The 16456-nt window shown below is 40.9% G+C and overlaps 1 protein-coding gene across 5 annotated transcripts in view; it reads left to right on the top strand.

Moving 5' to 3' along the window:
• Positions 1-16456, top strand: part of PATJ (PATJ crumbs cell polarity complex component) — a 353415-nt gene that overhangs the window by 290414 nt on the left and 46545 nt on the right. For all 5 annotated transcript variants that reach the window (XM_029230615.1, XM_029230612.1, XM_029230614.1 and 2 more), the window contains one exon: positions 280-413. In XM_029230615.1, coding sequence (XP_029086448.1) covers positions 280-413 — 134 coding nt within the window. The remainder of the gene's footprint in view (positions 1-279; positions 414-16456) is intronic.

Genomic DNA, 16456 nt, shown 5'->3' with positions numbered 1-16456 from the left:
GTTTTCATGGTATATATTAAGATTTAAAAAATTTCAAGTATAACTAAAATGGTTGATCGTGTGGGTTGGTGGTAGCTATTGTTATAATCTCAAAAGTGTCATAGGACCATCATGTTTCATCCCCGGGTGAATGGGCAGTAGTGACCCAGCTTTTCATTTCATGGTGCTTGGGAGGAAAAGATAAACACATGTAAACGCTGCACTCCCCGAGCAGTGGAGTGTGCAAGCAGAGCTGCATCTCCTACTTGCCAGTCATTCTTGTGTTCTCTCCTTCTTCAGGTGGTTTCCATGCTCCTATGTCAGTGGACCCTGCCACGTGTCCCATTGTTCCTGGCCAGGAAATGATTATAGAAATATCCAAGGGGCGTTCAGGGCTTGGTCTCAGCATTGTGGGAGGAAAAGACACACCCTTGGTAAGTTTCTAGAAGTGAACTATATCCACTGGCACAGAGTTAGATGCTGAGCCTTATTATGGCCTTGGGTCACTTCTGTGGAAGACTTCGCTTTTTCATAGTACGTAAGTATATGAACTATTGTTATTATGATCATTATCATCATTATTATATAGTGGACTGCTACATAAAAGTGTACATCACTTACTCCACTCCCAAAATTTAGGCTTGGCTTTATTTTATTTATTTATTTATTTATTTATTTATTTCGGTACGCAGGCCTCTCACTGTTGTGGCCTCTCCCATTGCGGAGCACAGGCTCTGGACGCACAGGCTCAGCGGCCATGGCTCACGGGCCCAGCCGTTCCGTGGCATGTGGGATCTTCCCGGACCGGGGCACAAACCCGTGTCCCCTGCATCGGCAGGCGGACTCTCAACCACTGCGCCACCAGGGAAGCCCGGCTTGGCTTCATTTTGACCATGTTCACGTCTACTCGTAATTTTTTTTAATTGGTCTAGAACGTTAATTTTTACTTGAATTATGGATCTATGATTATTCAGTATTTTGATTGTCACTGATCAACAGTGCCATTAAAATGTAAAAGTTCCTGGGTTTTGATTTACAAAAATGTGATTAATCAATGTGCATGTATTACTTGAATAAGTAATACATGCACATTATTCAAAGCTAAACTGACACAGAGGATATAAAGTGAACGGTAAATCTCCCTCCTATCCTTTTGCCCTAGCCTTGCCCTTCAACCCCACCCCCGATCCCAACCAGGGCCTCCTAGAGACAACCATTCTTACTAATGAATATGCTTTTAAATGAACAGTTTGGTATTTCTTTTGCTCATTTTATTTGGTAAGAAGTAAACCGTATATGCCATATTTACAGTTAAAACAAGTATAGTATCAATAAAATAATTCTTTCCATTTTTGACAGAAATATGTTTCTGTGTTAGTACTGTTGGAGGGAGCAGGGAATCCTGTTCTATTTTCCTGTAATGAATATTAGTCCCCTAAGGCACTAGGCAACTCAAGAACAGCATAGGCTGCAGAAACCAGGGTCTTACTGCCTTCTACATGTTTCCTTGTCATGTTCCTCCTCTCTCCTGCTATCCGGACCGATCTAGAGAATCCTATGTTTAGTTTGACCCTACTAGTGAGCCACCTGAACCTGAATGTGTGCAGAGGCTGGTGTTTATTTATTAAAGGATTTTATTTCCTTCAGCTCAATTAAAGTATTGTTAAAACTTTTCTCCAGGGTTCAGAATAATTTATTTCCTGAATTACTCTGCCTTGGCCTGTGCAGGCAGGAACTGCTGTGTGTAGCGTCCAGCGTGCACTGTGACGTTTTCATCAGGTTGGGTGGAACTGGGAACACCTGGAGTCAGCCAGCTCAGCCAGTTTTAGCTCCCAGCCCTTTCATGGGTCTTTGGCTCCTTAAGGTCCCAGAACTTTTCTACTTTGTTTGCTGTCTGGCTTGGAATGCTCTCTGTTCAGCCTTTGTCATTGAGGAAAGGGGCAAACTCTTCCTTAGAAGCTTCCCTTCAAGTGATTTGGTCTAGGTTATATTTTCAAATTGTGTTTTTAATAATGCCTTCTAATTATATGTGATCTGGCCTTTGAACAGTTCATAGAATCACTTCAGCCATCCAGCAAGCTCCTACTGTACCAGGAGGTAATATACCACCAGTAGAGGACCAGACCAGTGTTACCCAGACCCACATGCATCCCAGCCTCTTAGACTCTCTCACCTCCCCTCAAACTGCTCTCTTCTTGCACCACCTACCCACCCATCAAGATTCTGTACCTCCTCCAGCCCCCGCCCCACATCTTCCCTTGCTTCTCCAGCCTCCATGATCTCTCCTCAGCTGATCTGGGAGCTGATGGCTGACCATCCCTCTCCTTTAGCTCTCAGCCATACTTCCTCTCTACCATTCCCAGCTGGGGCAGGTTCCTTAACCTCTCAATTTCCTGACCTATTAAAGGGGACTGTAATACCTTGTAGAGTTACCAAGAGGATCAAAGAGATGACCTTAGCCTGGTGCCTAGTACATGGTAAGCAACTGCACAAGACATGTACCTTCTCCAAGCCTCAGTTTCCACATATACTAAGTAAGCCCAATAATCCCAACTCACTTGGTTGTGGTGAGGATCAGAGACTTTGTAAACAGTAGAAGATTTTCTGTATATACATATATATCATGGTTCTACGAAGGCCATCGGGGTAGTTTTCAGAGACTGCTGGTTGACCTTGAACATTAGAGATGTCTGCCTCCCATAGCCTGTTGCCTCGTTTTCCCAAAGAGATGTTCTTGAATAGTAAATAAATTGAATTTGTATAAAGTTCTGTTTGAAATGAACCAGAGAAATTACGCTTTAAGGAAATTCTTCAGTGAATTCTTTCATAAAGAAAAAGTCACCCTCTGATTTATTTGTTGTAAATATAAGTCTCTTAATAACTGGTTAAAATAAGAGAGGATTAGATTTCCCGGAGGGAATTGGAAGACTTTAATCAGCATGTCTGGCCTAGCTGAATGAGTTTGTTGGCTGATTTTTTTTTTTTTCCTTTCGTTGTTATCGATTTGATTTTTGCTTTGTGTGGGTTGGTTAGATGTGCCTTGTCTGCTCTTGGGTCTTTAATACTGTGTACATTTGTGCTGCTGGCCACCAGCTTGAGGGGACTGCTTGAGGGGACTGCTTGACATCACCTTCTGCATCCTGCATGAGAGGCTGTTTGAGAAATACTGTGCTCTGCTTCTCTTGCTACCATGAGGCAGCCAAAAAATATTCTTTAAGAGCATCTTGAGGTTCATAATATATGGTTCTGCCTTTTGAGACTGCAAATCCCATTGTCCTTGGAAGGATAAGCACCACTTAAAAATGAGAAATGAGGCACAGCTTTTATTTCCTAACCTCAGGTACCTCATCAAAAGCTGTAAGTTAGACTCACAGTATATAGGCATGATATTTTGGTGAGGCTGAATAGGAGGTGGGTGGAAGGTGCTTTAACAAATAAAACCATTGTTTACCACAGTGAGGGTCTTTCTTTTTTCCTTTCCCCCCCGCCTGGCTCCAAATTCTGATATGGGACACATAGCCTAATTGACACTCCAGGTCACTTTATCCAATCAGGTCCTGGGAGTGCATCCAGCCAGCAGGAAGTTAGCAAACAAAGATGAGAGCATATTAAAGGAAATCGTGGACAATGTTGAGATCCACTGACAGAAGCACCTTTGCACTTGCTTATTTGCATCCTGATATGCATCCTTATTTTAGCTCTGGTGCTGGGAAAGAGCACATTCTAAGGGCTGGTGATCCTTCTTAAGCATTTGCCCCAAACCACCGCCCCCTTCCCCGCGCCCAATTAGGGTTTCTGTGCCCTCTTTGTTGTGTGTCCAACAGATTTTTTTTTGCCATCTTTAGAGGAATTAAGCCTCTGGGACTTGGTCTTGATACCACATCAGTTCTATCTGCTATAAATAGTTTCTCTGGATCCAAGACAGGTGGTTTCTGAGATCACAGAGGGCGATCTCACTTAGCATCTCATTGTATTTGCACCCAGTCTAAGAGGTTTAAGAGGTCTAAATAGACCTCTTAAAATACCAAGGTAATGCTGAGGGTGACCCCCTTGGGAAGGTTGAGGAGCACACCTGGACCCAATCCTCAATGACAACCTTTTCTTCTGTTGTTTTAACCATATGATGTGTCCCCAGGTCTGCTTTTGGTAAGTGTGGCTCCTCTGATAGGAAGCATGTGTTTGCTCAAAGGCTGCCCTTTGCTTACTGCTGAGGATACCAAATTGAATGAAATAACCCTGCCCTTAAAGAGCTCACACACTCATTTAAGTTGATTCTAGTGCCTTTAATGTTTGTGGTCTATATAGGGGATCAACCAATGAAAAATCCTAATAGGGACTGTTAAAATAGGGAATTTCTCTGGAAAGTGGAAAAAAGTAAATCTGTAGTATGAACTTTCTAGATTTAATTAATACAGGCTAATTTTTATGTGTTTCTTGTAAGCAGGTGTCTTAGTCTGTTCAGGCTGCTGTAACAAAATACCACAGACTGAGTGGCTTACAACAACAGAAATTTATTTCTCACAGTTCTGGAGGCTGGAAGTCCAAGATCAGGGTGCCAGCATGGTCGGATGAAGGCCCTCTTCTAAGTTGCAGGTTTCTTGTATTCTTCCATGGTGAAAGGAGCAAGGGAGCTCTGCAAGGGGGCCTCTTTTCTTTTTTGCATTTTTTTTTGTGTGTGTGTGTTTTTTTTTTTTTTGCGGTACGCGGGCCTCTCACTGTTGTGGCCTCTCCCGTTGCGCAGCACAGGCTCCGGACGCTCAGGCTCAGCGGCCATGGCTCACGGGCCCAGCCACTCCGCGGCATGTGGGATCCTCCCGGACCGGGGCACGTACCCGTGTCCCCTGCATCGGCAGGCGGACCCTCAACCACTGCGCCACCAGGGAAGCCCAGGGGGCCTCTTTTATAAGGGAACTCATCCCATTCATGAGGGCTTTGCCCTCATGACCTTATCACCTCTCAAAGACCCTGCCTCCTTTGAGCAGGGGCACTAGGATTTCAACAATTGCATTTGAGGGAGGCACGCAGCCAGGAAACCAGATAAGGCACATTACATAAAAGAGATCGTATATTAATTAATATTTTTAAAATTTCCTTCCATCCATCTATCTAGCCGTCTTTTCATCCTGTCTCCCTCCCGCCCCCTTTTTGGTCTTGGAGTGGTAATTTGCATGAAATCCTGTGGCTCAGAAGACTTGGCATATTCTGCCAAATGGAAGACCATGGACTCTTACCTCTTATGATGCTTGCATCATATTTCTTACACCTGTCCTGGAATCCCTCAATGCCCCCTTCTCAGAAATGTTTGCTTACTGACTAGAAGTTTTATTTGCAGTGTCCTCAGAAGAACTAAAATATAGCTCTCCAGTGTCATTTATTGGGGTTATTCTATTATCAGTCTTGGGAATTCTAGAGAAGAGAAAGAAAAACTTAAATGTTTTATTTAAGCATATTGGCAGACTTGAACTGTTCTTGGGATTGAGCAAATGAAGTGAAGAAAGAATGAGGAGAGTTGCTCCAGAACCCTCACTCTGCATTTTCCTTTCTCTGAGTACCATTGTCAAAGGTCCCAGACTATAGCCAGTGTTTCTATTAAACCTAACAGGCAGCATAGCAGAGTAATGATGCTGATTCTGCAGTATCAGAATCCCAGAACTTTAACTGTGGTGGGACCTTGGACAAGAGACTTAACCCTTCTGAGTTAAATCTGCTTCTTCCTTTGTAAAACAGTGGTGATGACCACCAAATCTACCTCTTAAGGTTGGAAGGTTGGCATGGAGATTAATTAAGATAAAGAATATTAAGGACTTTTCCCAGTGCCTGTCTACACTGAGTTCAGTTATTATTAATTATCGTTAAACATTCGTCTTAAAGTAGATCCTTTGCTCCCTTCATCTGTGTGTCTTTAGTATGTTTCCTGCATATTGAGAAACATGACTCTGCTTCTAGATAATTAGCCATTTGTTTTTCAGCATCAAACTTTTAAAAAGTGATGCAGTTACTGTTCTTAATACATAATTGATAAACATCATCTCATTTAACCTTCACAACAATCCTATAGGAGAAGTAGTAGCATTATCCCCATTTTATAAATGAGGAAACCGAGACACAGGTAAGCGAGGTAACTTCTCCAAGTACACAGCACTAGCAGTTGGTCCGGTTGGAGTTTAATTAGACAGTCTGACTCAAAAGCCGCACTGTTGGGACCCCTTTTCTAGCACTACCACTCTGTGTCGTCAACCTGCACCTGGGAAAGGGAGTTATCCATCTCACCCACCAGACCCTAAGCTTCTTGAGAACAGACCTGTTTATTTTGTGTCTTTGGTACCCCATATAGAGCCTTGCACACTTAAAAATAGGACTCTAACCAGCCTCGTTGTGCTCACTCTGAATTCCAGCCATGCCAGCCTTTTGCAGTTCCTTTAATGAGCCTTGTTCCCACCTGATGCAAGGCTTTGGCACATGCTGTTAGATCTGTCTGGAGTGCTTCTCTGACCGGTTTTAGCTATAGCTAGAGTATTCTGTTCATTTCTGGGCATAATTATGTGGTTGACAAGAACATTGTTGGAACCACGTTATCTCAGGTAGAATTGAACAGACTGGAAAAGGGAAGACCAGGAAGGACAACAGTGACTTTCTGCAAGCATGTAAGGTTATCTTCTTGTGGATGAAGGATGAGAACAATTCAGGTGCTCCCAAGGTGCCCAGTGAAAAACACGTTTCACATTATTTGAAGGAAGAACTTCCTTAACATCAGCTGACCAAAGATGGCATGAACTGCCTGGGGATAGTGAGTGCCCCATCTCAGGAAATATTTTGACAAAGGCAGGCAGCCACTCTGCAAGGATATTATTATTATTAGACTTTGTTTTTTAATCAAGGAGCAACATTTACATTTATAAATCTCTTTTTCAAAACGATAGTATAAGAAAATTCATTCTCCTCCCACCCCCTTTGCCTTCCTATCTCACAAATCTCTTAAAACTTCAAAGTCCTGAGTTTTTTAAACTAGAGAATAAGGCATAATTATTGTTCTGTTGTTTTGTTTTAGGGAAGCTTTTAATTGTTATCACTTTTGGAAAGGAAAGTTCATAAATATAAGTCCTAGTTGCTATACTGGTATTCTTCTGGGTCCGGAGATAAGCTTATCTCTTTGCAAGAGGAATACAGTTAGACTTAGGGCAATTGTTTTATCTTTATATTCTTGGTACCATCCTGTTGTAAATGAGGTCAGTGGGCTCCCTGGATAGATTGTAAAATTTAGATATTCGTAGTATTAAAAAGGCCTGGGAATGTCATATTCAGAATCTTGTCATTTCTCTCCAAGTTGCACACCTGTAACTTTTTCACCACCTGATTTAGTACCAGTTTAATTCATTCTTATTAAACAGAAGTTCTCTAGGGCAGGTCCATTAGCAAGAAGCATCAAGATAGAAGGACTCTCCCATTTGGACACTATGTGGCGAAGTACTTCCATCTAGAAATTGACGTGAAGAATATCTGTCCTTTAGCTATAACCATGTGTCAGGTTCTGAAGTGACCTGATATAACACTTCACCATGCTACATACCATTGTTTAGCTGTTACAGCTTCTGAGCATTTAACTGTAGGACTGTGGCAACTTAAAGCACTTGATGTTTTTTAAAGTAAGCAGAGTAGAAAACTATTTTACATTTGATTAAGTGTTTTATCTTGCTGTTCTCCTTCAAATGAACTTTGCACAGTCTGTTTCATGAGGAGCGTGGTTTGCTTTGGCGTGTAAACCCCCAAAGCCAAGTTCCTTTTACTGTTATTGCTTAAGTCATATATTTTTATACAAAACATCTTATTACCTTAGTTTTATTTTAAATCAAAGCAGAGTTTGCAAAAAGTCCATGAATCACACTGAAAGAATGTTAACGAATAGTACCTCTGAATTTCCAGATTTGGGCATTTCTGATCTTAAAGGATATGACTGTAAGCAAAAATATTATGCAAGCTGAGTAAAATTTAGATAAATAAGTACCAGATGGAACCATAGGGACTTATAAACTATAATGCAAATATTATCCCATTTCCTTAAACCTATATTTCAGTATGAAAAATAATATTCATATTGATAAGTATCAACTTTTTGCTAAATCAGACTTGGCAGAGGAACTCCATTTTAAGTAAATATAAAACAGTTTCTTTTCTGAGCTTGAAGAGAAAGCTTTTCAAAGTCTTAAAATGTGAAACATTTTTATATATTCAGAGCAATTTTTCTTTTTTTTGGCCACGTTGGGCCTTCGTGACTGCACACGGGCTTTCTCTAGTTGCGGCAGGCGGGGGCTACTCTTCGTTGTGGTGCGCTCATTGCGGTGGCTTCTCTTGTTGTGGAACACAAGCTCTAGGCACACGGGCTTCAGTAATTGTGGCACGTGGGCTCAGTAGTTGTGGCTCATGGGCTCTAGAGAGCAGGATCAGTAGTTGTGGCGCACGGGCTTAGTTGCTCCGCGGCATGTGGGATCTTCCTGGACCAGAGCTCAAACCCGTGTCCCCTGCATTGGCAGGAGGATTCTTAACCACTGTGCCACCAGGGAAGCCCTCAGAGCAATTCTTATATTAGCTGTTTTATTGCTGTGATTTTCGTTCCACATTTTAGTTACATATAGATAGTGTGCAAGAATTTGCAATCCCTGAGTTTGAGTTTTAGGATAGCTCATCTAGTCCATTACTTTGACACACACACACACACACACACACACACACAGATATTGCTTCCTGTGTAACTGATCATTTAATCCTTACTTTTTAAAAAAATTTATATATTTTTTTTTGGCCGCGTTGGGTCTTTGTTGCTGCACACGGGCTTTCCCTAGTTGCGGCGAGCGGGGGCTACACTTCGTTGGGGTGCACGGGCTTCTCACTGGGATGGCTTGTCTTTGTTGAGGAGCACAGGCTCTAGGCGTGTGGGCTTCAGTAGTTGTGGCTCACAGGCTCTAGAGCGCAGGCTCAGTAGTTGTGGTGCACGGGCTTAGTTGCTCCACGACATGTGGGATCTTCTCAGACAAGACTTGAACCCATGTCCCCTGCATTGGCAGGCGGATTCCTAACCACTGCGCCACCAGGGAAGTCCCTAATCCTTACTTTTACTTTTATGTCAAAAGAGCCTCTATGTCTATTGCTGATTTAATGCTTATTTATGTTATCTATAGTTTATTACGTGAGAATATTTCAGTATTCCAAAATTATAGGTACTGAACACTGTGATCCATTTTCCTTCTCTTTGAAGTGTTTGGTAGGTGCAAGTCTTCATACCCTACCCCAAGCATATTAGAATAGATGAATAAATTGAGATTAGGATATATATAGACTCTGTTTCTTTTGTAGCAGAGTTTTATGGGGATTAATTGGAGTCTTGACTGTGTTCTGAGATTCTTAGAAAATCTGTGTTGTGAACTCTGTTTAAAAGGGAGCAGCATAGAGAATCCAGATTTTAAAAACTGTGATTCCCAGTATGATAGATAAGGTCCTTTGACTCTTGCTGACTTCCCTTCTATAACTATAGCCCCTTCAGGTTTTCTGAACAGAAACAATTATATACTCAATCTATGAAGTTGGCAAGCAAAACTACATCAATTTGATAAATACTATACTTCTTCTTAAGTAATAATCTTATTGTATTCACGGTGGGAAAGCAGTACATTAAATGTACTCCAAATTATAAAATTGTTAAATGAGAAAAAAATCATCTTAGAACAAAGGAAATAAGATAATTATTGACTACATTCTGCCTCGGGTCCTGCATGTTCTTATGAAATATTGAAAGTAACCTCTTAACCTTTTGCTTCTTGTGAATCGATGAGGGTATGCCAAATACTTCTTGCATCAAAGAAGGGGGAAAAGGTTCTTGGTCTGAAAGCAGGGAAGATTAGCTACTTTGCAACTTGTCTTGGATCATCTTTGCATTTTACCTTTGTAATTGGTTCAAAAAATATAGATCCACAAAACACATTGAGTATAAGCATAATAACACATGCCACAGCATAAGAAAAATGCGTTGATTCTTCTCACCCTGGGTTAATCAACCCACTGCCTCAGTGTACCAAGGACAGCCAAGAGCTGCCTTTGGCCACATGAGTCCTGCTATCTCTATTACAGATAGCATATGTCTGCATTTCTACCTTTATCAGCTTTCACATTAGTTTTCCCAGTTTTGTTGTAGTCAAGTAACACCAGGGAAAAGCAACAAGAGGAAGTACAGTCAGTTCTTATTCATGGTAATTATGTTATATAAAGTTGCAGCAAACACTGAATTAATGAATACTAAACCATTGCTTCTAGAGGAAAGACAGGGTTAGATTCCTCCTCCAAACCTCTGGTCACAACATTTTTAACCGAGGATAAATATATAACCTTGTTTTATGTGTGTTTCTGATTAAAGGTACTTTATTCAGTACATATTGTTGATTCATTAACATTGAATGGCCAACAGCTCTATAACTCATAATCGAATGAAGGTTGTCTACCACATGTAATTTCTCGGTAAGGCACATAACAGCACAAAAATGTGAAACATGTGGCACTAAGAAGACCCTTTAAGGGAAGCTTGTTTCCAGTATGAGAGTTGAAACAAGAAAGCATAATGTTGCCTTGTTCTACCTCAGCTAGGAACAAGTGAATCAAGCAACTCAAATTTTTCACCACTCTGCTCATGTCTGCAAATTACCATGAATGCACCAAGAGCATTGATTTGGGGAAGCAGGGGAATTTGCAAATACAGAATCCACAAACAATATGTTTCAACTTGATTGAAACAGAAAAATCAAAATATTTGGGAACAGGACTCTTGTAGTCTGGTTTACATCTTGTTGGCATCTGGATGGTCTATTGGACTTAGCCCTGACCTGTCCATGACTTGAGAAAAAATAACCTAAAATGTCCTTGTTGCATAATCTTTCTTGAAAAGAAGCAATCAGTTATATTGTAGGATCAGCATTGTAACAGGAAAATTAGAAATAAAAAAAAATGGACCAAGACTGGTGTCATTCATCCTTAGAGTTGTGAATTTTGATCACTCTGACATATATGTATTCCTTCCTTTATGTGCCACATGTGCCTCTTAAACCTTAGATATATATGTATTGGGAGCCCTCATTAGCAGTTATTTAAAATCTCTTTGGCTGACACTTTGTTTGACATTACATATATAATCTTATTTCATCCTCAAACTCTAACAGGTAGGATTTCTGAGTTCTGTTTTACAGAGACAGAAACACTGGTTCCGACAGTGTTAACTTAATAGAAATAATAAGTTGTGATAGAAATATCACAAACCTATAAGTGTTAGAGCTAAAATCTGAACACAGGTTTATGTGGCCATAGCCAGTACCATTCCCACCATGTGTTGCTGCCTTCCATTGTTGACAGGCTGGAAGATTCCTCTGGCTGACTTGATAAAATCTGTAGTAGATTAAAATTGACCATAGGGCTTCCCTGGTGGCGCAGTGGTTGAGAGTCCGCCTGCCGATGCAGGGGTTACGGGTTCGTGCCCCGGTCCGGGAGGATCCCACATGCCGCGGAGTGGCTGGGCCTGTGAGCCATGGCCGCTGAGCCTGCGCGTCCAGAGCCTGTGCTCCGCAACAGGAGAGGCCACAACAGTGAGAGGCCCGTGTACCGCAAAAAAAAAAAAAAAAATTGACCATAAATTTTGTGCAGTTTTTTCAGATTCCTCGAATCTGAGCTGACCCATTGACTTGCTTTGACCAATAGTAGTGAAAGTGGCATTGTGTGGCTTCGAGAGGGCTTACAGCTTAGCTCTTGTCCTCTTGAAATACTGCCACCTTGAGAACAAGCCGGGAGTGTTCTCCTGGAGGATGACATACACCATACGGAGAGAGCACTTGGAGGGAGAGGGAGAGGGACCCAGCCATCCCAGCTGAGGCCCCCGCCAACGTAACTGCAACCTCATAGGAGAGCCCAACTGACACAACGTAGAACACAAGAACTGCCCTGCTGAGGCCAGCCCAGAGTGCCACCCTACAGAATTATGAACAAACAAATGGTTTTAAGCCACTACATTTTGCAGCAAAAGATAACTAATACCGTCCGACCCAGCCCCCATATCTTTCTGATCTCTCTTAGCCTATGAGAGTTGCTATTCTTCTGGTCTGTCATTTGGAAGGAGGTCTTGGGCTTCCCTGGTGGCACGGTGGTTAGGAACCCGCCTGCCAATACAGGGGACACGGGTTCAAGCCCTGGTCTGGGAAGATCCCACATGCTGCGGAGCAACTAAGCCCGTGTGCCACAACTACTGACCCTGTGCTCTAGTGCCTGCGAGCCACAACTACTGAGCCCATGTGCCACAACTACTGATCCCGCTCACCTAGAGCCCGTGCTCCACAACGAGAGAAGCCACTGAAATGTGAACCCCACACACCGCAACAAAGAGTAGCCCCCGCTCACCACAACTAGAGAAAGCCCACGCAGGAACGAAGACCTAACGCAGCCAAAGATAAATAAGTAAAATAAATTAAAAAAAAAAATAATAGAAGGAGGTCTTATTCCTAGGCGGGGCCTAAGCGTCTGTGTAAAACAGAGGCTTTCTCTGCTTTGCTCTGCGCACGGTATGGGTTCATCAAGGTCTAAAGTTTTGGAGCTAGAATGACTTTCGAAGTCACACAGTTCAGCTCTGTGCTTTACTGGTGATGATAAGTATCATGAACAAAGGGGTTCATGCAGAACCCCTTGTAGAATTGGCTACTGCAGAGCTGTCAGAAAATTGAACCCCTCTCACTCCTAGTCCTGGGTCCTTCTTCCACACCCTACTGCCTTTTTTTTTTTTTTCAAACCACTTTTTGCATCAAAGTGCAAATCACATTCTAATTGAAATATAATAGGGAAGCTAGGTTTTTAAAGATGTGGTCACAAAGGATTTGGGATAGAAAAAAAAGCATATTCTAAGACACTCCATTTATTTATATAAATACAGTTTGGAGCCCTTCAACTTTGCTAAAAGTGAGATATACTTTAGCAGTTGTAACCCACACTTTCTTTTTAAACTGTCTAATGGCGGTAGACATCACAAATCAGTAACTTAATACATCTACATGTGTTTTTCAGCGTAGAGTTGAATGTAGTTTTGGTTTGCACATTTTACTACCCCCACTGTATTATCACCTCTTATTGATTTGGCTTTCCTGCTGAGAAAGTGGTCTACTGTATAGAAGACATGTCTGTGTGATTTCTGAGCAGTGACAGCCATAGAGGGGAGCTTTATTAAATGACGTTTAAAAGTAGCATTAATCCTGTAAGGCTGCAGATCTGAACCACAGTTTCTTCCACAGGGACAAAAAAATGCCCGTTTTATATATAACATTTTAAATTCTTCTTTTAGTCCTCATAGGTCTTTCTTGTTAGGAGGGATTTTTTTTCCTGTAAAGCAGGAAAACAGGATGTAACACTCTTTTTGGATCATCAGTAAATATGTTTTCCACCTAAATGTGAAATTTAATGGGAAACTTTTATGTGGTTAAAATGACGCTTAGGAGTGGGTGCGGGGGCTTTTATGAGTAGGACAAAAATTGGATTTAATTCCAGAGCAATCCAAATTAAGTAAAATGTGCCTTCAAGCAGTAAAATTAAGCCATATATACGTAGTCCTTTATAATAATGTCTATTATATAATTCTTTATCAAAGGTTTGCCCTAAAATGCTTGTTAAAACAATCCACTGAATATCTAGAAATGAAAACTATAAAATCTCTTTCTGTGGAAATAATTCACCCACACTGCTTATTGGTATCCTTCGGTCCACAGGAGCATCCTTAGTTAATTTTTCTAACACATGGCTTCTTAAAGTGTTATAGGCCTATTGTGACAGCAATAAAATTTCCTTTTGCTGAATGATTGGTGTGTTTATGAGTTACTCTATCTACTTGTTGGCAGCTTGAACAGTAAAGAAAATGGTGATTGATGGGCTGAAGTGTCTGATGACTCTGACACTGTCTAAGGATACATTACCACGTGTTGTGAAATTCTTTTCCAGCAATTCAGAGTTTAAATCCCCCTGGAGGTGTTTGTGATTTTTGTGGGGCTCCATGATAATTAATCCCTCGTACTTGGCCTTTAAAAATTGCTCTCCAAGCTAAAGTAAATCCTCTGGAAATTCAGATGGATTTAATATCCATGTGTGATGGGTATTTTGGTTGTATATCACTTTTACCATCAGAAACTTGTTTTGATTACGGTAAGATTATGACATACTAACCCTGCCAGCTTCCTCTTTCTGGGTCATTTTGATGCCTTTTTCTATCTCCAGCAAATTTCTTGATGATCATTTAGCAAACATTTATTGAGCAGGATACATGAGCAAACACGTATCCTGCTCAGCACCAGGATACAAGGAGGAGTTGGGAACAGTTCCTGTCTGGAAGGGTTCCACTGAGGGCAGGAGGTGGTAGAGGAGCTAGATCCATGAACAAGCTATCGTGATACTGTGAGTTCAATAATGCTAAGATATAGTAGTGACCCACAGGACAGGTTGGTCCACTCTACCAGGGAAGAGAGTCAAAGAAGGTTTCATAGAAGAGGTGATGTTTACCTGGCTCCAGTAGAATTTCATGAAACAAAGTAGGTAGCAGATAAAAGAAGGCACGACCTTCAAGTATTTCGTGCCCTTAGTACTTTCCAAATATAGATATATAGACTAACTCTGTAAAAATACACAAGAAACTTAATACTGTATGTTTCTGATTAGGGAAATTGAGTGAAGGACAGGTGCTGGAGAGAAACTTCTCAGTGTATACTGTTTTGAATCTAATACCATGTGCATATTTTATCTATATCTTAAAATAAATAAATACTTATTCTTTTAGGAATGCGGACATTAAGACAGTGGTTCCTTAAACAATATGATGAATTGGCTAGCCAGCTACTTCTTCCTGGCTCTCTATTTTTTTTTACTTGTCCTTAATTGTGGAATAAAGAAGTTTTTTTCAAGTTAAACATGTTTCAGATATAGACTGGTGAGGGAGAAGTTTTTAAGCAGAAGATTTTCCTACATCTCTGAAATCCTGCCTTACCCTTCTGCTTAGGGAAAACCCATTGTTTGAGAAACTCTCCAACTCACTGATCAAATTCTTCTCTGGCTCTAGAGTTGGCAAGTAAAATGAGTAATTTAGAGTTTCTAGGGGACACTATTGGTCTTACCTCAGGCGGTAAGTAAACAGACCATCTTACTCAAATTCCTATTGTCCCAGTGAAAGTCACACAACTACCAAGAGGAAATTACTTTTTTATTATATGTCAGTCTTGTTCATCTATAAATGAGTCTCAGGTCTGCCATTAGGAGAAATTAATCTGTTTTCTTGGATTGAACACTTTTTATTTTAAACATCAATTTATCACTTGTATATAATGTTGTTCTATTTCTGCTCCTGTAGAAAAAAATAATTCAGTGAATCATATGGGTACACAGAAAGAGGACTGAAAAGGTGAAAGGAAGGAAAGAAGGAGATAAGAATAACAAGTGGAATTAAGGAAGACTTTATATCTGGTGGGGAGAGGGCCTCCCCATCATGCTTTGTGTCGTGCAAACCCCTAATCAGGTACCAACACTAGCAGCTGAGACCCATAGATCATCACCCCACCTCTAAAGCCTAAGGCTTCAATTTTTACTTCAACACTTGTCTGTTCACTGTCTATAAAATGATTGGCTCATGCCCTCGAGTTTTTTGCTGTGGAGCTGAGGAGACAGTATTTCAACAGAATTGATGCCATATGGAAAATCCCAAGTTTTATTTTGCACTTGTCTTTATACAAGTACAAAATAAAATATTTAAAGCAGATGAGAAGCTTGCAATAGTGATAGGAACACAGGCTTTGGTGTTAAACAGCCCCAAGCTGGAATTTCATCTTTTCTACTTAGTAGCTGCAAAGACCTGGTCAAATCTGACCCTTCTGAACCACCTTTTCCCTAACTGTACATGAGACTAATAACACTGAACTTGCTTAGTTGTTATGAGGACTAAATGGCACCAATGGGCAGTATGTGGCCTCTTTGGCACAGAGATGTTAAATAAGTGAGATGTTATCGCTTCCTTACTATGTGCTGGCATTGTACATGAAGCTTTATGTGTAGATAATATTGTTAGAACCATATAAAGATGGGGAAGCTGAGAGGTTAACAGTCTTCCCATGGCCAGAAGTAGCAGGGCCAGGATTTGGATTGAGAAGTCTGATTTCAGAAGCCTAGCTCATAATCATTTGTCTCTACAGCCCCTGTTCAGCATAAGCCAGCAACCCACCCACAGGGAAATGATTAATAGATTGCTTCTAGAAGAGATGCGTTTTAAAAGAAGTCATTGGTACTGGTAGACAGAGTCACTGAGTTATTCAGGGTGGAGTGTTATTTATTTGTTTATTTTTATTTTTTAAATGAAAGCTTCTTTCTTTCTTTCTTTCTTTCTTTCTTTTCTTTTCTTTTCTTTTCTTTTCTTTTCTTTTCTTTTCTTTTCTTT

This window comes from Monodon monoceros, unplaced genomic scaffold, assembly GCF_005190385.1.
Source record: "Monodon monoceros isolate NGI ecotype Baffin Bay Population unplaced genomic scaffold, NGI_Narwhal_1 Super_Scaffold_18, whole genome shotgun sequence".
NCBI lineage: Eukaryota > Metazoa > Chordata > Mammalia > Artiodactyla > Monodontidae > Monodon > Monodon monoceros.
The sequence above is the reverse complement of the archived record's forward strand: the minus strand, read 5'-3'. Positions and strand labels throughout refer to the sequence as shown.